The 24,677-nt window shown below is 40.9% G+C and overlaps 1 protein-coding gene across 1 annotated transcript in view; it reads left to right on the forward strand.

The window, feature by feature from the left end:
- LOC310914044 (polycystin-1-like protein 2) overlaps window positions 1–24,677 on the forward strand; it is a gene marked incomplete at both ends in the record, with an annotated part of 35,103 nt that continues 10,426 nt past the window's right edge. The window contains 23 exons of the mRNA XM_083869942.1: window positions 1–349; window positions 892–1,056; window positions 3,655–3,840; window positions 4,616–4,726; window positions 5,147–5,294; window positions 5,871–6,091; window positions 6,729–7,133; window positions 8,766–8,901; window positions 12,287–12,407; window positions 12,660–12,801; window positions 13,197–13,478; window positions 13,625–13,770; window positions 14,246–14,440; window positions 15,262–15,387; window positions 16,550–16,732; window positions 18,956–19,090; window positions 20,869–21,099; window positions 21,321–21,422; window positions 21,618–21,796; window positions 22,148–22,294; window positions 22,806–23,005; window positions 23,166–23,392; window positions 23,876–24,089. Of these exons, the coding sequence (XP_083726068.1) occupies window positions 1–349; window positions 892–1,056; window positions 3,655–3,840; window positions 4,616–4,726; window positions 5,147–5,294; window positions 5,871–6,091; window positions 6,729–7,133; window positions 8,766–8,901; window positions 12,287–12,407; window positions 12,660–12,801; window positions 13,197–13,478; window positions 13,625–13,770; window positions 14,246–14,440; window positions 15,262–15,387; window positions 16,550–16,732; window positions 18,956–19,090; window positions 20,869–21,099; window positions 21,321–21,422; window positions 21,618–21,796; window positions 22,148–22,294; window positions 22,806–23,005; window positions 23,166–23,392; window positions 23,876–24,089 (4,351 nt within the window). The remainder of the gene's footprint in view (window positions 350–891; window positions 1,057–3,654; window positions 3,841–4,615; window positions 4,727–5,146; window positions 5,295–5,870; window positions 6,092–6,728; window positions 7,134–8,765; window positions 8,902–12,286; window positions 12,408–12,659; window positions 12,802–13,196; window positions 13,479–13,624; window positions 13,771–14,245; window positions 14,441–15,261; window positions 15,388–16,549; window positions 16,733–18,955; window positions 19,091–20,868; window positions 21,100–21,320; window positions 21,423–21,617; window positions 21,797–22,147; window positions 22,295–22,805; window positions 23,006–23,165; window positions 23,393–23,875; window positions 24,090–24,677) is intronic.

A 24,677-nucleotide genomic window follows, 5' to 3' on the forward strand; every position in this document is an offset into this window, starting at 1 on the left:
ATGACATCTCAGGCAAACAAGACAAGTGTGACACACAGCACTGAGCTGAGAATGTGGCTGGGGGTCACAGTTCTGATTTCTCTTGCTGTATGCTTGGCCACGGAGGAAGGAACTGATGAAGGAATACCTTGTTCAAAGTACCAGCATGCTTTCCAGCATTCATGCTATGAGTTTGTTAGACTGCAGCAAACCTTCACAAGTGCCCAGAGCTGGTGTGAGAGAGGAGGAGGGCACCTTGTCTTTATTCAAAATGAGGACACTCAGGAGTTCTTGCAAAAACATATTGCTGAGGATCAGGAATGGTGGATAGGACTGATCTCAAACTCCCTGCTGAATGAAACTACTGATGGTAGGTGGTTTTAAAATCATGTCTTTAAAATTGTATCAGCTCATGATGCTTTCTTAACATGGTAAAAATGCAGTACCTTTGTAGGTATCTGCTGAAAAGCCTCTGTCTTTTGTTGCTGTATCTTCAGATTTATATTAAGATATTTAATTGCCTGCTTCACTTTGTCGTTGCATGTTATCACCCTTTCCTTTGGATTTTGTGGTTGTGTGAACACATGGTGAATGAGACCAATGTGCTGACCCAGTGAAACAAATGTGCTGTGTTAAGTCTCCAGTGGAAACCAGTTCATCCCACTAGGAAGTGCTGCAAGGTCTGATGCAAGGGAAATGGTGAAATCTTGAGGCTTGGAGCACAGGTGGAAGTTGCAGTGCCTCTTTTTATGATTGCATCAGGTTCAATACAAATGTAATTGAAGATCCTTAACCAGATCAAACCACCTCTGCTTCAGTAGGAGCAGGGCTACAGCCCCACTTTGCAGGCTCTGACTCTAATTGTATTACCGTGGAAAATAAACATTTAAGACACAATTTCTCTGTTCACAGGGTCAATAACTTGGCTGGACACTTCAAATATAAGCTACAGTAACTGGTACAAGGATCAGCCATCTCCCTTCTCATCCACGTGTGGATACATCCTGAAGAATGCCAAGTATCAGTGGGGTGTGACTGAAAATTGCAGCCAGGAATTTGACTTCATTTGTGAGTTTGGTAAGATACACAACATCTGGAACATTGAAGTGAGTGTGCTGTGATCACAATGGGGCATAAACTGCCTTGTTGCTTTCAAAGTAGCTGGGAAATTATTTAATGACTCTTACTAAATGTGAACAAGCAAAAAGCCATATAATCTCAGCAGGTGCTCTTTTTCCAGTGTGCTGATGTAAGACCTGATCCAAAGAAGGAAGAACCCACGAATCACTGGGAGATGTAGGTGCTCAGCAACCAGACATTAAGGTCCAGGGTTCCAGCAGAGGGCTGGTAAAATAGAAATGAATCTTAGAGTGAATCTAATATGTAGCTTTCCACTTTTGCAGTGGACATAAGCTGGCTGGTTAAAACATGGCTGCAAGGATAAACTCCCACAAAACCGTGGCACCTGAGCTAGGTGGGATGTGTGGCTGCCCTGTAAAAACACCCATTAATGTGTGCCAGAAAAAATTTCCATTTGTAACTGCAGCAAAAATACAGTCAGGCTTCCAGAGGCACCACTCCTTGCAGCCTGGAGTGAGCAAAACTGGGAGCAAGTTTTTCTTGTTTCTTCTCAGACCCCTCCATCAGGTGAAGTTTGAGGTTTTCCTCAGGTTAAGGAAGCAGACAGTTACCTGTACTTCCTGTGCTCAGACAGAAAATCCACAGACGTTGTGTCCCCCAAATTGTGACTGGGAACAAACAGTTCTGGAAAGGAATGCTTTCAACATATAGATACGAGGGGAATTTGTCTTCCTCACACTTTGCACAAGGGTACTTTAAACTGCAGCTAGAACTGGGGTCACAAGCACTGGAAGGACAGTCTGGCTGTGGGCTCACTAATATAAAAAGGCTTCCAATCAAGTATGCAAGGACAGGTTTCCACAAGCCCTAGAACTGCTACTGCCCTGTCCAGCAGTCTAAAAGAACTGACATAAATAACAAGTTGTTCTGCAATAAGCAAAACTAATAAAGTTTTGTTCCCTATCCTGATTTTCTGTTCCCTCCCTACCCTCCTCCTCAGCACTCCCAGTTCACTCCCATATCCCCAGCATGTCTCACCTCTGCAAATACTTTTCACTGCCTCAGCTCCCTCTCCTGCAGCTGCTCCAGAGCTCCAGCTGTAGGTGCTGGCCACTTGAATTCCATGTCCCAGAATTGGTAAACGTGGGGTTATAATTCCCACTCCTCACAGAAACATTCATGTAGCTCTTTCTCTTCTCCCTAGATACTGCATTCCATGAAGTTTTAGGGTGTTGGAGGTTTATATCTATACATCAAATTTAGCTGAAGATGACTAACATTAAAAATGACTGAGGGAGAGGAAATTGGCAGACAGCACAATCCCTTAAGCTTATTTTCCTTGCAAAAACAAACTAAAATTATTTTTCCATTCCAACCACGGTAGACAACTGTCTGTTTGTAAGGAAACTATCATTTGTTACCATAGGATCTGACTGAGAGCCCATTAAATTCAGAGACACCACATTCATCATTCCACTACCCAGGAAACCAAGACCAGATCAAGGCAATTCTACCATTTGGTGCTCTGTAGGTTAGCAGTTTATTACAGTAAATATATATGTATTGAGCCAGGGTTTGAACCTGGAAACACAGACCAAGTTTTGTACATCTTTCCATGTAAAAGTTGCTGAGACAGCAAATACTGTGAGAAATCTTCATATAGAGAACAAGAAAAGGTATGAGATAATAGTCCATACTAGAATTTACCAGCAAGTTATTTTTCAAGCTTATTTAGAGAGCTGTAATCTGCAAACTGATCATGTTACTATAGTTACAGCCAGGCTTAGCTTTAGCCTTTAAATAACAATAGCACACAATTATTGCAGTGTGCACACATTGGCACTGTTAATCAAGGGACTTGAGGAGAATGATGCAAACAACAACGGCAGGACAATGTATCTAAACCTGGGACAGCTGAAATAAAAACATCCTTTTGCAACACTCCTATATGAGAGCAGTTATCCACATCCTCCTCTTCAGGTTATTAAGTATCCTGATTACTACATGATACTAAGAATTCTGAAAGATAATTAACTGTCCCAGATTAATCAAAGAATGAGGTGTATGCTTTTAGAGCTATGACCTTACCCATCTGAGCAGTCCTGCTGAATGAAGTCAGTCAAATATCACACAGGAACAAAGGAGTCTCTGTAGCAGAAATGGGATCAGCTCCCATATTTAATATGCAAACTATTCTCCAAAGCAATTACCTGAATATTATGCAATCCATACCTCTCTTTCAGAAGTAAAGGAGCAACTTTAAGCCTTCCAGTATTTCGGGTCAAACAAATGCTGAGTTTTCCACAAAAAAAACTATTTATTTTTATAATTAAAATATTTTTGCTTATTGAAAATGCCCTCCATGTTTTAAGGCAGTATAAATATAAATCTATTAATTTTGAGTTTTTAAAAATATAAATATTTAATTCTTTTGTAACTTTCTTAATTCTTTTTAATTGTTTAGCTTAAAAGGGAGAAAAGGGAAGAAAAACAAACAAAACAAAATGGACATGCAGCAGAATTGTAGCAGGATTTTTCAGAAATTCAAAAAGGTAATATTTGGGTGGGTTTGTTTTTTTTTTTTTCTCCTATTAGAATCTGGGCAGAGCATTGCTTGTGATAATTACAATGCCACTGCACAGTGTGGATCAGGAGAAGTTATTCAAATTGAAGAGAGCTTCTATGGGAGGAAGACCCCTCACTACTGTGTGTCAGAGACCTCTCTCCAGCTGGAAACAGATGAAGGCTGCAGCTGGATCAGTGTCAAGGATGAAGTAGCAGGTGATATCTTACAGCATTGCTTGTCAGAAAACACAGAGTGTGTACTAAAGTTCCTTGTCCCTTAAATATTTTATCTTGTACTCCAGTAGAGTTAGCAAATGGGAAAGTGGATTGTTCCTAAAATGAAGTGAATCACAGAGAACATCTGACAGGGAGGAAGTTGCTACAGGAGGCTGGTTTTATTGAGGAGCAAAGATTCAGAGAAGGAGGAGCAAAAGGAGGGGTTTTGTAAGGAGCAAAGATTCAGAGGAGGGGAGGAGCAAATAGAGGACGAGGGTGTGCCTGGCTCCTCTCACTAGGAAGAAAATACGCGAGCACACTGGCTCCTTAACAAATTCAGTGGGATACACAAGGTTTGATATGGGATGGAAGGCAACACATCCAGACAAACCTAAGTCCAAACTGGAGGGGTGAAAAGGCTGAGACCCACACCATGCTGGAGCCACGGGCTTGGAGACTAAACAGTGTCTGTGGCCTGTCCCCAGGGTGACTCTTAGGGCTTCCAGACAAAATTAAACAAAACACATAAGCTTTTTTTTTTTTTTTTTTTTGGTACCTTTTCAAATTCGGCTTTGTTCCAATGAAATGAAATGGTGCTAAGAAATGCTGCACAATGAACAGCACACTAAAGTCAAAGCAATGTGGAAATTTGTCTAGAAATCAGAGACATGACACTGCTCCTCCTGCCGTTTTTGTTTCTCGATCATCTTTCATCTGAGCTGTTGCGACAGTAAAGGCAAAAGCCACTTGCTGATGTGAAATGCTCCCTTTTCAGGCCAGTGTCATGGTCTGCAGGCCTGCCAGGTGGCAGCAGATGGCACTTTCTTCGGAGATCCTTGTCCATCTTTGGGAAGCTATTTGTCTATTCAATACCACTGCAAGGAAGGTAAGAGGGAGGATGCTGTCCACTAGAAGCCTGTCCTGCTCTTTGCTGTAACACTGAAACCATCGATATTTATTCTAAAAATCACTGTTCCATCCTCAGGGAAGAAACTGACATTGTGGTGATCACTGAAAATAGGCACAAAAATACAGATTCCCTGTCCTAACTGAGGGTTCTGTGTAGAATACAAAGCCCAGAAATTCAGACACATGAAACACATTTAGATGAAATTATATTCCAAGAATAATTTTGATTAGTAGTCATGGAAAAGAATCAGCTCTCTGTCACACCACTAATGCACACAAATTAGCAGCAGTACCAGCTGTGGTTTGGAGCAGGCTGGCTCTCGATGCCTGAAAATTAATTGAATTTTGTAAGAAAAGTAGACAAACACTGGCACTGAATTGCCATTTTGCTTTGCAGGTCTGCAGCTGTTTATGACAGACACATGTTTTGTCTTTGAAAATATCACGGTCACTTTGAACTGGCTGCTCTCACCATACTCGGGGAATCTTTCCTGTACCATCAGCACTGGAGATGGTCACACCATTGATCCTTACTACCCTCTAACGTAAGATACACCCTTCATTTCTCTCCAGACAAACTGTACATTTCATTCCTTGCACTTTATTGAATGTGCCAAGTCTCATAAATGAGATGTTAAAAACTCGATAGCTTAGTAACAAAACATACATATGAGAGACTTGGATTCTGCAAAAACCTGCTTTGAAATCAATACAAAATTTTATATTAAGCTGCCAACCACAATCTTTCTTCTATTATAAAAAGTGTTTCCTATTTCTAAGACTATTTATTCCAGATCTTAAGACTCAGAATTACTGAAAATATGTCAGTAATTGCCAAACTACAAGCAAATATTATTTCCTTAAGTTTAAAGAGTGTTTGTTGATAAAAATTAAAATATAACAAGGACATTCTGTAGTTTCTATTTTAATTGCATAAAAATCCTATCTTTAATAGATCAGACATTTTTCTGCTGGATTTAAAAAAACAGATTTTATCTTTGTGGTAGGAATGACATTTGAATGAGTGAAATTTGGGGATGTGTTACCATATAAGGTGAAGAACTTCCCAGGATAATCTTCCACCACAAGCAGCTGTTCTCTTTCTATTCTAGACTGGTCAGCAACCTCACATACAGCTACTCCTCTCCTGGGGAGTTTACAGTTTTTGTGGAGTGCAGCACCAGTGAGTGGCATGTGATGGCACAGAAGCAGGTGACTGTTCAAGATAAGGAGGATCAGCTCAGCATTACTGGGTGCTACAGCCAGTATGAAAGAGGGAACAGCTCCCACTGCAGAACACTCTATGGGGAGGTGTTGTGGATCCAAGTGCAGCTCAGTGGAGGTGAGGATAATTTCACTGCATGGTTTAAAGGGAAGGATAAATATTATTGCCATTCATGGGATAGAAGTGAGATTTTCATTATGCAAAATAATCCTTCTTTTTAGTGAATGCCTTCCCTCTAATTGTTGTATTCCTGCAATTTAATCTCTCAGTTCCCCTGGAGGGGTTCTTTCTCAGAGATATTTCACCACCTAAAGCATAAGTATAAACCCTTTTTTCCTATTGACAAAGCTGACAGAATGAGTATAACTTTAGTCACAAAAATCCATATGATGCCAGTCAGAATATTTCTGTATTTGAAGTTAGAAATTAATGGAAATGTTCCTCTGTTTAGAGTAAGAGGAATCCACTCTGAGCTGATGTATATTTCTTTCTCACTTTAAGTTCCTGGAAGCCCCATATGTGCTGAAAAAAATTAAAATTCAGTAGTGTATGTTTGAATTCTCTTCTCAAAACATTCCCAGCAGAAAACACGATAGATTTTCATTAAGTCACCTTAAGTGACTTTATTAAAAACGACTGCATTGCTGCAGTGTTCTTGTGACTCCTGTATAAACACTGGAATGCTGCACAAAGCAGCTGGAATTTGTTGGCCTACTGCACAAGCCGTGAGAAATTTTCCTCTGTGTTTTTGCAGGCCATGGAGTAACCTACATTATGTCAGCAGATAACAGGACATTGACTGAATCCAGTGCAAAGGAAGGTCTTGTCCCCCATAACCTGACACTCAATAGAGCCTCCCAAGAGCTGATAGGCCCAGGGATACATCAGCTGGAAATCCGAGCGTCCAGGAACACGACGGCATCGGAGATCTCCGGGAGGATTGCTGTTCATTTAATTGAGCCAGTATCTGGAATTCAGGCTGCTGTAGCCTCCCACACTCTGCAGCTGGGGGAGGATTTGGAGGTGAATGTCTCTGTGTGCCGTGGTGCCCCAGAGGAGCTGATGTTTGAGGTGATTGGATCCAAGCAAATGCGCTGGCACAAAGCAGACGGGCCTCATGGGGAGCCGCGGACGTACAGCGTTCCTGTGCCCATGGAAGGTACAGCACACTGACACCTCCTCTGCTTCCAGGACACCACAGGTCACATTGTCGTGGTTTGAAAGCAAAACGAGTAAGAGGCTCCAAGTCAGAAATACAATTTAATAAGAAGAAAGGTAAAAAGGTAAAAATAAAATAAAATAAATGCAATAACACAAAGGACCACTGACAGAGTCAGAACACAACCTGAGCAGGGTGGTGGGAGCAGTCCAGGTGAGGGGCTCTTCCTGAAGCAGTGATCCTGTAGAAAGGTCTGGTAGCTCTGGTCCTCTGGGAATCCAGTGGGTCAGGGCTGCTTGTCCTGTCCCAAATCCCAGATTCTCTCCAGGTGGGAATGCTTGGCTCCTCCCCCTGGGCGGAGCATCTCCCAATGGGATGAGGAGTCGTGCAGTGGCTCCTTGATGGCCCATTAAACAGAGAGAGCTCCTGGAGGGAGTTCCCTGTGAGTCCTGGGCAAGGCATTGATGGGCCATGAGCAGAAGAGCCCAAAGGAGGGGCCTGGGAAAACACTGCCCCACCTGGTTCCAACAGCTCATGGAGATGGTGAGAGAATAAATACTTTGTGTACATCCTACACTGCAACCCAGGACACACATAAAGAGTCACAGCATCCTGGGCAAGGGGACACTAATGTACAGCTGAATTTGGCAGCTTTTCTGACTGCTCAAACTTAGTTTGCAGAGCAGGATGAACAGCACAGTCCGATGTGAGTGAGGTAAAAAATGGAGCTGACAAATGGGTCTGCACATGCAGACTCAGAGCAAGGCTTCGCCTGATTCTTGCAATGGAAGAGACACTGAAAAGACACAGGGTTTATTTTTTCATGGCACCATCTGATTGAAGTACAAATGAGGACATTTTCTTGAATAGCAAAGTGTTTTCCTCCTGTTTGTTCATAATGTTTCAAGTTTAGACTGTTCTGCATTTTACAGTGAAGTAATCTGAGGAGTTCTCAGTAGACAAAGACAAAGAAAAGGGGAGTTTTTCAGCGTGTTCATTTCCAACACAACTTTTTTTTTAGTTAATTATGAATAAACATTTTAGTAATATTACCCTTCCATTATTACATAGTCAAAGCCTTTAAAATGTGGAATTAGGCAGATTGTGCTAAGAGTTAATTAACAGTGGCAAAAGATAAAAAGATTTCCACCTCTAATGAGTTATTCCAACCCCATGCCAAAGTGGGAACACTTAGTAGAAGCTAATTATGATTTCATTTCATATTTTTAAATTATTCAATATTAAAGTTCTATTTGTTCTCTCTGTACCCATTTGAACATCCCTTCCCCATAGGCAGAAATTTTCAAACTAGACAGCTGCTGTCTCAAGATGCCTAAATTCATTTGGCCTCCAGTGTTTGTACACCTCTAGTTTCCTGTGTGATATCATAGTCAGAGGACAAAGAATAGCATGACAAGAGCTTGGAAAAGGGCAGCTGAGTTGTTAAGAAGTTGAGATAAAGGGGAAAAACATTCCAGGAAAAGCCTTTCAGCAGTGGACACCCATCAGAAACCCACCTGAAAACTCTTAACAGAAAACAAGGAGGAGGTTTTCTTTACCAATTGGATATTATACCTCAAAGCTGTTGGTCTGGGCCCACTGCTTCTCTTACTGTCCCTTTGCCTTCTCTAGGTACTTTCCTAGTGAAAGTGGTGGCCATGAATCCCTTCTCAAACACGAGTCTGGATCTTGGATTCATCACTGTGCTGGCAAACAGTTCCCATAAAAAAGGTAATTGCATTAATCTGACAGTGCTGGTTTTGACCAAGTAAGTGTCTTTTTGCAATCAGAGCATTTCATGGAGTGTTTATGGTTTGCATGTGGTAATTGCTTTCCTTCCAGCAACAGCACTGAAAACTTTTGTGGAGGCTTCCTCCTGATGTAGGCAGATTCCCTAACTTTGATGTAGTCATAAATTAGCATCACTCTGTGTATGTAACACATTGCACATTTGCTGTTTGTCCCTAGAAATAATGAGGGAAGTTTATGGCTCGGGACATAGCTTTGAAACCAGAAAATATTTGCATCACAGCAGTCTCATAAATTGCTGTCGCTAATGGCTTCTAGATGGCTCATCCTTACATTTACAAGAGCAGATTATATCAGAAATAAAAAAAACTTAGAACTAATTGTATTGAAAGTTTTCCAGTGCTTTCCATCAATTTTCCTTTGTACATCAGTGAAATTCCATCACATTCTGTGAATATATTTTGATTTATAGCATTATGTTTGAAAAATCAGGATCATCTCTTTTGTAGTCTGTGAGGAGCTTGTTGTTACCATTTTACCTATTTGATTGTGCTGTTTATCGCAGCTCTGGAGTCTGGTTCTTACAGCCCCATCTTTCACACTGACAGTAGTCAAATCCTGTGGATTCAGGACATACTCACTGAGGATGTCTGAAAGCTTTATAAGTAGCACTGAAATATTCTGTTCTTTTTTTGCTTTAAACAGATTCTGCTAAGGAAGAAGGCAGCTACAAAACAAATACCCGAAAGAAAAATGTAAGTATTATTTAAGAATCTTTCTTTAAAATTGCTTAGAAATTTTTCTTACCAGTGAAAGTGCTGTGTAAGACAGAGAAAATAAGTATTTGTAGCATAGTAAAAGATGTTCTGTTCCCCATATGGCTTAACACAAAATCTATACCACAAGTCTTGGAGACAAATGTGTTTACAGGCATTCTATCTAGAATTCATTAAAAAGATTAAAGAAAAAGAACTTTTCACAACAATTCAATTTTGGAAGTTAAAATGTGTTTAGATGAATTTTTAATTCATCTACTTGACTAATGCAAACCTCTCTCTGCAGAGTGATCCTTCAAGTAGAGTTTAATATATTTTAAATGGTTCCCAAGTGTTTTCTACTTCTGTATTGGAGTGCTTAAATTATTTTGCAATGAAAAATTTTCCAGTTTATGGCAAACTAAGAAGTTAATGATACACCAATTGCTAGCAGCTGTCCAAATTTAAATAATAAAAATGCCATATTGAATATTTTATCATCACGGAAGTCTAGTTTTTAACTGTAACACCAGCAGACATCTGCTATAGAAGAATATACTGCTTCACAAGAAGCCGTCATGCTTTACAGATTACCTGTAAAAATATATTGCTTCAGAGGAATATAAATCTAATCCAAACCCACATTTGTCACAGTTTGGTGCACAGAAAGGCAAACCCAGCTACCCCTTCTTCTCTTTGTTTATATCCGCAATATATCCAATTCAGATAAAGAAGGGATGCACAGAAGACAAATGATTGTTCAAGGATTAGAATTGTTGGTCCAGATGTGAAGGTTTAATAGGAATTCATTTCCTAAGTACCTAGTTTTGAAAATGGGAGCTGCACTCCTAAACCAAGTCTGCATTTGGGAGAATTTTGCCACACAATTTTTCTGTGCCATCTGCTTCTATTCCCATAACTTCTACTTCCATACTACCTCTGATAAGGGAAAGATCATATAAACTACAGATCTGCATCCAGTGATTTGGGGTCTAAACTTTCAGACCTTTTTCATTATAAAGAAGCAACATATGTATGTGTTTATACATGTTTGTATTCTAACTGATACATTTACTTCTTATTTAGGATCACAAAATATATATTAAACCGAGTCGCCATGTGGATCCTTTCACAACTGTTACACTTGGCTGGCCAGAAAACAACAATAATTCCAGTTTTCTCTGGACCTGTGGTTTGTGCATTTCCTGAGCTTTTTTCACCAACTTGTACTTGATGAGTAAAAAACTCACTGTTGTGTCAAATGCAGTGTTGAATCTGGCTTAAGGATGCTTCATTTTCTGGCTTTAAAGTTTGCCACTCACTGTGGCAAACAAATAAAGAATGTCCTTCTACCCAACCCTTGTTTTGGCACCAAACTAATTATGATATATAATATGGCATAGCACTCCATTTTGTCTTCTCCCAAAGGTTTCACTTTTTCAGTTTTTCAAGATCTACCTGTCCTAAGCTTCACTCTCATAGCCAAGGACTAGTTCCAAGTGACTTACACAGTCATTTGCAAAGTACATGTGTCTCAATAAAACAGCAATAATTAACATTAAACATGATGCAAAAACATTTCTGGCTGAAAACAGGATTGGGATTCAGGCCATCTGTGTTCTATCCCCATAATTATCCCTGACCTCATACATGACTTTGGAAAAGCCTGTGTTCTTGGTAGTCCAGATTACCAACTCTTTAAATTGTGCCCAAGAAACTTGTCTATAAAGCTTTTTGAGCCTTATGGCAGGAAAGTCCTTTATAAGATGCTGTTCTAACTATAAAGGAAATGTTTCTGCAGGAGCTTGCTGGCCTGCCTGGAACGAATGTGTGAAGCAACAGATAATCCTAATCAACCAAAGTGAGGTGCAAATCCCACCCTCCTGCCTTCCTCCTCCAAAATCAGCAGTGACTGTCAGGATTACTGTCCAAAACCATGGCAGTGAAGAGAGGCAGGATGAGCAATGTCTATATGTGACTGCAAAACAAGAACTGCATCTGCACATCAGGTCTGGTTTTAAATCCTGGTATTCATGGGTTAATATTATAATTATAATTATAATATTAATATTATGGGTTAATATTATGCCTTGCATAAGCATAATGCAAGGCCACAGTTTCCAACAGTAATGAGAATAAAGTGGTATTGTACTTTTAGAATCATAGAATCACAGAATGGTTTGAGTTGGAAGGGACCTTAAAGATCATTTGTTCCACCTCTCAGTCATGGGCAGGGACACCTTCCACTGGATCAAGTTACTCAGAGCTCCATCCAGCCTGGCCTAGAACACTCCCAGGGCTGGAGCATCCACAGCTTCTCTTGGCAACCTGTGCCAGGGCCTCAACCCCCTCACAGTACAGAAAACTTATTGTTCTAAATCCATTTACACCTTACCATTACAAAAATTACTGACCAAATAAGTCTTGCTGCATTTTTCAGCCCATGTTTCTAAACACAATTCTTTTATAAATTGAAGCACATTCTTCCAAAAACCACTCAGGATTTTTGATCACACTACATCCTTCCAGTGTTGGAGATTTCAATGTGTCAACCTCATTGAAACAACAGGGACAAATACCATAAGATATGTCTGAAATTTCTCCCAGACATCTCATACTATGTGTAACTCCCATCTTACTTCCCTACAGGTGTGAGGCAAACTGCAAGCCAGTGAATGTTAGTGATGAAGTTGTTTTGAGTGTCTCTGGACAGGAGGACTCCCAGGCCATATATTATAACTGGTATTTAGATAACACATTCCAAAACAAGGTGAGAGCACTAGGTTTGTCAGAAATACTGAACAGACAAAAATAAATATCCACAAAGCCATATGGCCTCAGAGGGATATTTTGTCAAGTGGATACTTAAAAAATACTAGTGAAGACTGAGATTGGGAGGTGGTGGATTGGGAGGGGTTATAATGCAGGGCACCAAACTGCCACCCTGATCCTAATAAATCACAACAGAAAGAACAGCAAAGACCCTCCATTGCCATGTGTTGTTTTCTGTCTGATTTTCCAGCCTACAGCCCTCCCTCCAGCCTGTGGCCTGACTGGTTTCCAGCAGGATTCTTTGACTTTGCTTCAAAGCAACACATCTGTGTTGAGGATGACCAGCTCCTTCTTGCAGACACAGGGAGAAGCTTTTCAGATTAAAGTAACAGGTAGGGGCTAACAGGATTTTTATGGTTTACAGACTCCTTTGGATAGTCTCTGCTGACATCACAGAGATGTCACACATGCATAGCCTTGCTGATAAATATGAAGGTAAATTAGTCCACAAGTTGAAAGGTGTTATTTTATATGTGATTAATGAAGATATAAGTTTGTTCTAGGGTGTTGCATGGCAGGAGAAATCCAGTTATCTTACTCCAAGCTGTTAATAATTTTGCTAAGGCTCACCTGAAACAAAATTATGCTAAATGCTTGATCAAATAATAGATCTTTCCTTTATAATGCAAACATTAATACATTCGAAATAGCTCTTTTCCTCTTAGGGTTTATTCGGTAGCAGGATTCCATCCCTCACTGGGCTCACCGTGCAGTGTGTGATGCCCAGGCAGGCAGCCCCGCTGCTCGGGTGCAGGTCGGTGCTCCCGGGGCACGGCCCTGGCTGATGCTCCGCTCCCTCCGCTCCCAGGCACGGCTCAGCGAGGCTACGGGGAGGGATCGTTCCTGCTGAGCACCGTGCCCCCGCCCCAAGCCCCCGGCTGTGCCCTGAGCCCCGGGCACGGCTCGGTGCTCACCGCCTTCAGAGTCTCCTGCAGCGCTCCCGGCTCGGAGGGGCCGGGCCGGGCCGGGCCTGGCGGGCAGCTCACGTATTGCTTCTATGTGACACCGGGTAAGTCCCCTGCAGATCTGTTTGGCTTCTCCTGACACGAGCTTTGCAGGGAGACTGCGCAGGGGTGAACCATGCCCTGAGTCCCTGCTCTCAGAGAGCAGGAGGTGTCTCTGTGGTGATCCCTGACCCCTTTTTTCCTGTTTCAGATTCTCTCCTGGATTGTAGCCCGGATCCTGAACTCTTCCCAGTTTATCTTCCACTTGGAGAAGAGGAGAATAATTTTATTTTACATGTGACAATTACTGTTAGCAACAACTTTGGTGATACAGTTCAAACAAATGCTTCAGTGAAGGTATGCTTCAGTTCCTCACACCTTTGAAGAACTCTCAAGTTGATAACTAACCCATAATTGACTCTTGGAGCTTCTTCTTCTTTTAGATATACTACTTCCTTCTGAATGTGCCATAATCACCATTTTTCTGTCTAACAGAGATTATTCTCTGTGTGGTCAAGGTCAAAAGATCTTCCACTGCCCTTTTTTCTTGAACAGAAGTCTAAAAGAATTGTTTAGACATTGATTGAGTGGCATAAGCCTGTTTACTGAGTCTGGAGTTACTCTGTGTAGGCCCCAAAAGCCTCCTGCTTCTCCCTCAGTGCCTCAGTAAGGAGACCCTTATCAGGCCATTAAAATTAAACATTTTAAATGGGGAACATGAAGTATTATGTCTCACTCTATCTAGGTTGTCATTAAGATGACCATGGAGGCTTTTCAGAGAAAATTATAACAGCTCTGACATATCTGAGAGCATATCTGATTCCTTCCTCAGGTTGGACCTGCAGATATGATGGATGGGAACCTGACCCTGCAGGCTGTGATATCTGAGAAGGCAAACACCATCCTAAAAGATGGGAACAACAGCATGAGTCTTTTCCAGCTGTACAAGTCAGTGACATCTGTCCTTAATCAGCAGATCCAAGAGGAAAGTTTTAACATGTCTTTACAGACAAACACACGAAAAGAGGTCAGCAAAACACTTTCTTGCAATACAATGTCATATAATAGACTCTTCATATTCTTTGACAGCTCTTAAGTAACAAAAAGCTCACATATCACCACTTGAAATCAATGAAGGTTTCAAGTTCCTAGCATCTGTCTCAGGGTTTGGCACAGGTTTCAGCTAGTTTTCACTATTTGTCTACATAAATTATTTATCACTTAACTGTAAAACAGTTAATTCTCAATTGTTATTTCATTAATTTAAACTAGTTATTCTAAACCTGATTTTCCAAAGCAATGTAAATATCAATAAAATGGCATTTCCAGAGGGATAAATATCCTATCTAATTTCCCACAAAAGCACTAGATGGCAGGTAATTTTCTTTTGTCCATTTTAGCCACCAGTTGATGTTTCAGTCATAAACTGATATTTGTATAGTGCTTCGAGTGCCTCAGATGAAGAGATCTAGAGAATGTATCCTTCAATTAGGATTCATTATTTGAATGACATCAATCACACATGGCTCTGCTTTCTCTGGAAGTGGCATTTACACAGTAATTCACATACATTAGTACAAATTCTCACAAGTAACTCTCCTTGCTCCTAATGGATGTTAAGTGTATGAATTCTCTGTGCTAGGAGGTAACATAAAACTCGTGATTATATAATTACTAGGGCAAGTGGCATCTTGTCAGTAGAGCTAATATCAGCTCAAATGATCCTTGTTGTGGAGCTTTACTCTTCTGCATAACTTACAGCAAGCCTGGCTGTCAATACACAGCACTACTTTCACAGTCCTAATTAGCATCTTGTTCCTTTGCCTAATTATCCCTTTTCATCCCAAGCTCCGAGGGCTGATGCTGACAACTCTCTCTGTTGTTAACATAACATCAATGCAGACTGCTCTGAAGATGTCAGAGGTATTGAAAGAAATCACTTACAGGAGTGAAGAGCTGTCTGTCTCAGCACAGGTAAGAAGCAATTCATCTTATATCTCCTCACACTAATAGTAGAGGCTCTAATTACCCCACTGACCTTGGAAGAATTTCAGTGCCTTATAATTATCTGTTCTTACCCATTTTTTTCAACTGTACCAGCATGTGTATTTTCAGCAGCAGTATTCTGACTCTGTTCAGAGTAAGTAAATTCAAGTCTCAGATATTTTCTCAGCAGTCTCTACAATCCAGGCTATAACCATTACATTTATCATACATTTTTGAGACAGAATCCTTAACTTCTAGTCAGAAACATGTCAGGGTGCACGTTTTCTCTTGTAAAGCACTTTTAGAACCCCGAAGAAGAACTGCCCCAAGAGGGTTTTTCTAGAATTGCCCACATTCATTCATCCCTGATCCTGGCACTGCACAAAATGCACATAGGCAATGGTCAAGGAACTATTCATGCTTATGGGGGTGAGCATATGGCAGGACAGAACAAACTGTCACTGGGGGAATTTTCCCAACTATCCAGGCAATAAAAACAGCTGTCCTGATTTCTGATGTATTATAGAGTTGGAGCCAGACAATGGCTTGGGAGCATTTCAGCAGGATGTGGTTAACTTTGGCAAGACAAGAACACAGCTCAGGTCCAGCCCTCCCCCTACAGAAAAGCTGCTCAGTGTTCACAGGCTCTGGGGATGGATGTGTCCAAGCCTGCAGTGTATTTGCTTGGCTCCTTCAATATCCTGGGCTAAAATCTGCCCAGTGCTTTCCCAGTCACAAAGCTGCATCCAGGCACAAAATAAAAATTGTAAAACCCATTCTCCTTTGGCACTTAGCACTTTGGCACTAAGATAGAAACGTATAACCTAATTTACTACTTTACTGTATCTAAAAGCCATGCTTGCCCAGGGTTTGACAGACAAGCCTCCTTCAGATGTTATTAATCTTTTTATGGATTACATCTGTAGAAGCAGGCTGCATTTTTCATGCCTGTATTCCATTTTGGTGTACCATCATCTTTATTAGCATTTGAAATATTACCCCAGCACAAATAATTATAGTAAAAATGGCATTACCCACTAATAGTCCCAAGAGATTACTGACATTGCAATATTCAATAAATGACAAAGGTGCCACTTCTGTAATTTGTAGTGCCAGCACATATAAACTGTTCCCTGTGTTTCTCATGCAGGTGGAAGCCAGCAACACCCTGAAACATGTCAGTGCCTCCCTGCTGGCTGTAAACACAGAGCACAGCAGAGATGGTCAGGAGTTAAAGGAAACAGCCAACTATCTGTTTAATGCAGTGAGCAATGTTCTTAAAGCTTCTGTAGAAATCAGAGCTGGGAACACTTCAGTGCCAGAGGCAGAACAGGTAATTTAGATTTGGTCCAGTTTGTACTGTACTATTTGTGAATATTTGTTTGCTTTGGGAGGTTTTTAAAATCTCTGGTACCTCCTGTATATTTTAATTGGCACTGGGAAGGGTTGACTGTGACCCATGATGGACTTGAATATCAGAGGAAATTTCTCCCCAGTTAGATATGTTAGATTGAATCATCACCAAGTTTTTCAGCTTAGTAAAACACCAAAATTAAATGGAATCAATGACAAATAATGTGCAGCTTGATGATCCTGTGTACCTTTGGTGTAAGTTTCCTCCTCCAATCCTTTTCCAGAGTTCAGTGTCACACCAGCTCCTGAGTACAGTTGAAAATCTCCAGAGTGCCCTTCTGTTTGGGAAGGCACCAGGTGATGAGCCAACAGTCCTCACCTCTCCCTCTGCCACAATGTATATGCACAGGTAACAGCTGCAGTGTCCTCCACTGAAGCTTCTGAGAGCTACAAATATTAATTCCATTATGCTTAAACAGAATGTTTGGAACTAACTAAATATTGTAGCATAATGACAATTTCAATAGTGCAACAAGGCTGTTGTTAGTGACTGATAGTAAGAATGGCTTGGACTCCAGGAACATCACCTCAGAAATTCCCATGCTGTGTGTTCTTTAACCACCAGAGAATTTACTACTATTCCCTGAATGAGGCAGTAGTCACTTACTTTTGAAATGATGTAGAAAACTCATGTCATGCCAGCTAAGGGTTTCTTTTCATTTCCAAGTTGCCAATAATGACATGTTATATGGAACTGTAACCAGCTTGGCAGAAGCAAATATAATCCTGAGGAGCCTGACAAGCATTCTCCATTCCCTATAATCATCCTAAATTGTTCCCTGAGAGCCTAGTTTTCATCCACATCAAACTGTGCATTCAAATCAAGAGCATGTTCACACAGAAACCAAGTCTTTCAAATAAGTACACCTTGGTAAAATTTCCTCTCCAGATATGCCAATTCCACCCTTTTTTTTGATGATTCTATGGTAGCATTACATGGAGTAGTGCATCAGGGACAATTTCATGTATGAAGTATTCACTGGCAGAAATAGTTTTGGAACTAAGTTATACTCATGAAGAGAAAGCTTTCTCTGTATATACGAAGTTCATGCTATTGATGTTTGGGGTTTTTTCTTTTTATTTTTTTTTTCTCTTTTATCCTGTTTTCTTATGCCCAACCCTAACTGGACAGATTACAAACAGAAAACATGGAGAGCACATCCATTAACATCTCCAATTCCAGCTCTGCCAGCTTTACTCTCCCACCTGCTTCCTCTCTCAATGTTTCAGGAGTTGATGGTGAAACAGTGGATATAAGGGCAAGTAAACAGCTTTTATCTAACTATATCTGATATCCAGCTTACCTTCCTGATCTAATGGTTTTAGAATTGTTTATCCTCTCACAATGAACACACAAGCACACATCATTCCCCCTGTCATGCCAAGAAAATTATTGGTCAGATAAGCCTTCTTTTATCTTAATTGCATGAGGTCGGTTCAGTGACTCCAGGACAATTGAATTCTTAAATTCCCCATCCCATCAGCCCCTTACATACACTTGTATTCACACATACGTGGCAGGAGCAGGCAATGAAATTAATCAATACCCACAAATCTATTTGCTGTTTGTTTACATCTTGTGCTCTGAGGAGGATGCAACAGCTCAGAGTCCATATCACATCCAAACTAACCTACAGCAACCTTTTTTTATCCCAGCAAGAAACATCTGAGTGGGGGTCACTCAGGTCCTGCAGGAGACAAATGTGCTGATGGTAGCACATCCCCCATCTGAATCAGGATGTGGTGTGTTTTCCCTCAGAACAATAGATTGCAAATAATTGTCATATTATCATAATAAATTTTCTGAAGATCTCTCTGGTTGATTTGACCCTCTCAGGAGATCCCAAAAATACCTGTAAACATTTTTTTTCCTTGCACCTTGTCCAACTCTGCCAAAAAGGTGTCACAGTGTATGGAAACAATAAAGATTGTTGTACACATTTCAGAATGAAAATCACTTTCAAGGTTTATAGACCCACCTTAGAGATAAGGTAAAGTCTTATTTAAATCTGGATGCAGACTTCTTGAAAGTGACTTCTGTTTGGGTCTGAGCTCAAGCTTTCACTATTCAGCAATTCAGAGTGTGAATAAAATGAAGTATTAACAATAGCTCAGTTGTCTGACTGTTAATGTCTTCTAACAGATGGTGAGCTTTGCCATGAATCCCTTTTTCTCCAGTGACGGCAGTTTTGACATCAGTGGAACAGTGGGAGGTCTGAGTCTAACTGGCCGGGATGGTTTGATCATACCAGTCAGCAACCTCAAAGAGAACATTGAGGTAAATCCACTATTTCCTAACTCTCACCCTCTTTTCCCATATTTTTTTCTTTTTCCATTAACGAACTGTCATTTGTTATCATTGGTCAGGTGAACACAAATTCTGGTAGTGTTTGTTACATTAGATAATGGGCTGACGCTGCCTGTAGTTGTGATGGAGGGATTTGTGTGATGTGTTGAATAAAATAACAAATATTTTTGTCTTTCCTTGAAAAGGAGGCATTTTATTCTTCCTTTAAATGAATGTAAGAATTCTAATGGTTGTGGAAATAGATTCCAGATTACAGTCATCCCAAAGCACAATGTGAAGTCTGATTTCATCATCCAACCACTGTATTTATTGTACTACTCTTTGGCTTCCTAGCCCGTATATAAACTGACATCTAAATCATTCATACACACACTTGATGCAGCCAATGTCTCAGTCATAATTGCAGTTCTCAGTTCAAAAATGCACTAAGGGTCACAGGCTTTATGACGAGTCTACACAGATTTCAAATTAACTTCTCAGAGGTTAGTTGACAGAATCAAGAAAACTACTTTGAAAGTGATATTTTTCCTGGCCATGCTTTCCTGATGTTATGAAAAAAGATAATCTAGCATGTGGCTGCATGCTGAGAAGAAAAATACTTTTCTGTATTTAAACCTATGCCTTTCTGTTTATTTAAAAACAGATCATGTTACCAAGACTTTCAGCAACTCAGGAAAATAAGATTCTGCTGAAGCTGGGCAATTATAGCACTTTTCAAGTCAATGTTACCTCAGAAAACACATCTATAGTGATCTACCTGGAATCTGAACATGACATTCCACTAATAGTTTACTTGGGGTATGGTTATCACCCAAATGAAACCAACTATGATATGAAAAATCATCTCTTCTGTAAGAAAACTTCTGGAGGTAAGATAAGTGGTGACCCATGGACTTGCAGAATGAGCCTTGACCATGAGTTCAGGTGTGTAGCTGGAAAGAAACCTCCTTCTTCAAAGTTCCAATTTCTAGAATAAAGTGTTCATTAACAGGAGTAAATATTGGGATGATTTGATCAATAAGTTGCCAAGAATGATTTCACACCTGTTTCTTTGGTTTATTTATTACATGTAATACAGCTGCATATTTCTGAATTAGCCTTTCTATATATACATAGAAATAAAAATATTTATATTCAAGGTGAGACAAACAGCTGGGTTCTCAGCACAGAAGAACTCATTTTTGGAGAGGGAACCTACTATTTCATGGTTTTACAAGATATGGGAATAGATTCAACAGTCTACAGTGGGCTAACTATAAATGCCACTTGCTTTGCATCCCGCTGTGTATTTTGGGACGAGCACCAAGGAGGCTGGAACAGCTATGGATGTCATGTAAGTAGAGCAAAACAAAACAAAAAGTGTCTGTTACACACTTCAAAGCCAGCCCTCATAACCACCATCATGTAGTAACTGACACCATGGAACAAGATCATTCTGAGATGTTCTATTAAACTCAAGAAGTTTAGTCATATTGAATTAACCTTTAAACAACATTGCCATTTCTATTTCTTGGGGTGAACTTCTATATAAGAAGAAATGGAACCATTCTGACAAGGCCATAATATATTTAATGCCATTACTGGTTAGGTGTTAGAATTAATTCCTTATTAGACCTTGAACAATTTGGTGTGCAGCAGCTCTCTCTACACTAACTTACTAATCTCAGCAACTGTCTTTTCATTTGCTTGGTAAGTCATCTAATACTTTGAAGCCAGATGCTTTATGAGGAATCTTTTCTGGGTTTCAGGTAGGACCAAAAACAAATCCTAGCAGCATACAGTGCCTCTGCAACCATCTGACCTTCTTTGGGAGCTCCTTCTTTGTCATACCCAATGCCATAGATGTCAGCAGGACAGCAGAGATGTTTGCTACATTCGTGGACAATCCTGTGGTGGTGACAACTGTGGGATGCATCTTCCTGATATATGTGCTTGTAGTTATTTGGGCTCGAAGGAAAGACATCCAGGATGATGCCAAAGTAAGTCTCCAGCTAATAAAGTCAATGTATTCAGGCCAATTTCCACCATGCCTATTCTGTTTTAATAGGAAGTCTTTAACCAATCCTACTCCTTTCCCTCTAACTCTCTGTTTACTGGTAAGTAAACATTGTTCACAAGATCATAAATTCCTACTCACAGTTTTCAGGAATCTGTACTTACAGGACAGCTAACACTCTGCTCGTGTTGTGTGGCTCTGCAGGTGAAAATCACAGTCCTGGAAGACAATGACCCCTTTGCTCAGTATCGTTACCTCGTGACAGTTTTCACAGGACATCGACGTGGCGCAGCCACAACCTCCAAGGTACCAGTGGCACCGTGTGGGAGGAGAGTTTATTTGCTTAGAGAACTGGATGAATAATGAAGCACCTGAGGCTATGAAACAGGACAGCTCAAATGCACTATCTGAGCCAGAAAGCCATTAGGTTTGATGAAAGGAGAAATAATCACACATAGGATTGAGATGTGCAAATCTTCATTTTGCATTTTTATTTTCCAGGTGACTCTCACCCTCTATGGACTGGATGGAGAGAGTGAACCCCACCATCTAAATGATCCTGATACACCAGTCTTTGAACGTGGAGGAGTGGATGTTTTCCTCCTCTGTACCTTCTTCCCTCTTGGGGAACTGCAGAGTATTAGACTGTGGCATGATAATTCAGGGGACAGTCCCTCCTGGTAAGTGGAGGTCTGGAGATGCTGGGAAATAAAAATCCACAAATAATTTTTTATAATAGCAACAGCTTTCCCTTTCTATCACTTGAAAATTATCCTTTCTGCAGTTCTAGAAAGAAAAGAAGTGTTAAATTCTAGTTTTTGCAACTAAATAGACCAAATCACAGCCTAAACTGCAGGACCAAGAGGGCTTCCCATATCCCATGTCCAGTACAGGATGGGATATGTCCTGTGCCTTACAGTTTAGTCACCTTAAGATGCTGAAGGCCAGAGTTTGCCATCCACAGTCTTGTTGAGCTCTGGATTTTACACACTCAGTGACATTTGACTGTGCCCTGTGTGTTTTTCCAACAGGTATGTGAATCGAGTATTAGTCCATGATCTGGCATGGGATCAGAAATGGTACTTCCTCTGTAACTCTTGGCTAGCCATTGATATTGGAGAATGTGTCCTAGATAAAGTGTTCCCAGTAGCAACAGAACGGGACATGAAGCAGTTCAGGTACCTCCTATTTCATGGAATTTTTTTACTCTTAATAGCAGTCAGTCTGGAAAAACAAGCATGAAAAATAGAGACCAAAGCCCTGGAAAAAAATGAAAACAAAGGAAGGTCTTTCCACTGTCCTTAAAGGGCTCTGAACAAGGAAGAGAGAGAGGATGGTTACACAAATCTAATCTTACCTTAACAGTAGTACCATACTGAAAATATTGGTGCTAAATAAGAACAGCCTGACAAACCTACAGAAACCCAAACATCTTCTCTTAGGTGTAATTTTCTCAAAAATTTAAATAGGAACTATTCACTTTCCCTCTATGTGGCCAAAAGGAAAGGACATAAGTAGCTATGACCATTCCACACAAATCAAGCCACTGTATTTGATAATTTCTCCTAGTTATTACTCCTGCTGATAGTGCCTAGAAGCATGAACAGGGACCCTGAACTAAGGTCAGAAGAGGTTGTTCTTCCCTCTACTTTCTACATACCTATCTGATTTCTCTCTTCTCCTTCCCAGCAATCTGTTTTTCATGAGGACCTCCAAGGGTTTCCAGGATGGGCACATCTGGTACTCTGTTTTCAGCCGCTCCCCACGAAGCTCCTTCACGCGGGCCCAGCGCGTGTCCTGCTGCTTCTCACTGCTCCTCTGCACCATGCTGACCAGCATCATGTTCTGGGGTGTGCCAAAGGATCCTGCTGAGCAGAAAATGGATTTGGGTAACAATCCTCACCGTTGCTTGGGCAGGCAAATAGAGAGACAGCAGAATCTGGAAGCAAGAGTTGAATAAACAGGGGTTTTTTTCACAAGAGAGAGACTTGATGGTTTATTTTGCCTGGAGTTATTTTTTTCCTTCTTTCCTCTGTTTGACCTTGATAGGTAAGATCGAGTTCACATGGCAGGAAGTAATGATTGGCTTGGAGAGCTCCCTCCTCATGTTCCCCATCAACCTGCTCATTGTGCAGATCTTCAGGAACATACGACCGCGGCCAGCCCAGCAGGGCAGAGAGAAGAAGCCGGGAAAGAATGGCCAAGTGTCCCCAAGCCTGCCTCCCACCCCAGAGGCCACCCAGGATGCCTCTCTCACTCCAGAGGCTGTGACAAAGGCAAGTCCCAGTGAGTCCTGCACTGCCCTCTGCTGCCACACACTACCGGCTTCCCCAGCTCCACAAATTTCCCTGTTCCTGTGACCTTCAGCCTGTCTGAAGAGAAAAGCCAATTACCACTGGTGCAAAGCACTCATTTGCCCACCTAAATGCAATCCTTCATTAAGGTCTGCCTTTGTACATCCCAGCCCTTGCACAGTTATTGTGTGTGACCAAATCACTGTGTTCAGGAGTTAAAGCAAACACTAAGACAGTGAAGATAAAAGGTACCATGGACCACATCTTTCTCAGCTTAGGTCCTCAGGCAGGACCTTTTCAACCCCAAAATCTGCCTGTCACATCCAGCACTGTAGGATGTGCTATTCTTATCCATTTTGGAGATTTTAGCAGTTGGTGCAGCTCACAGCCAGCAGTACTGTCAGATCACATCAGCTTAAGCCGCTGCAGCCAGAGTCACTGCTGTGTTGCTGCTCTCTTTCCTAGGACATAAGAAGAATTGCCAACTCACTCTTCAAAGCCCTGAAGGCTCCATCTCTCACCTCAGCACCAGACCTTGAAAAATCAACTAATATCAACACACTCCTGTCGTTGGTTGAGGACATCATCTGTCAGCAGAACAGAGCTGGGCAAAGGTTTTATGATGAGAGCAAGAAGGATGGCCCTATAATTGTCACATTGGGTGCTATGGATATCCAAGGTAAATAATACACTGTGAAACGCTTGCAATGAAAATGGTGATAGCGCTGGATGTGATGACCATTCTGACTCAAAGGCAACAGCAGAATCACAGAATAGCTGAGGTTAGAAGGGATCTCTGGATACCACCATGCTACTCAGAACAGGGTCAGTGGGAGCAGGATTGCTCAAGATCAAGTCAGTCAGATGCTGAATGTCCCAAAGGGTGAAGACTCCACAAATTCTCTGAGCAATCTACTCCAATGTGCAATATCTAAGTTTTTTCTTATGTTCAGAAATTTCCCACGTTTTAAGATGTGCCCATTGCTGCTTGTTCTTTCACTGCACCACTGAGCACCCAGCTAAGTAAAGACAACACTGTTTCTTATGCTGTAGAATCAAATGTTTGCTACCAGTCTGGCCTGGGAGCTGGAACAGCATCTACAAATGAAAAGACTCACAAATATCCGTTGTTTCACAAACTCTTTGACTTGTCCTTTTTTTTCTTTCTTGGCCTTGTGCTGTTGTTTCTTTCAGTCTGACTCTAAATTAACAAGACTATATGAGTAAAAAATCTCACTGATTTAATTAAGACTCACATTTCACTTTT

This window comes from Zosterops lateralis, assembly GCF_965231275.1.
Source record: "Zosterops lateralis genome assembly, chromosome: 12".
Classification (NCBI taxonomy): domain Eukaryota; kingdom Metazoa; phylum Chordata; class Aves; order Passeriformes; family Zosteropidae; genus Zosterops; species Zosterops lateralis.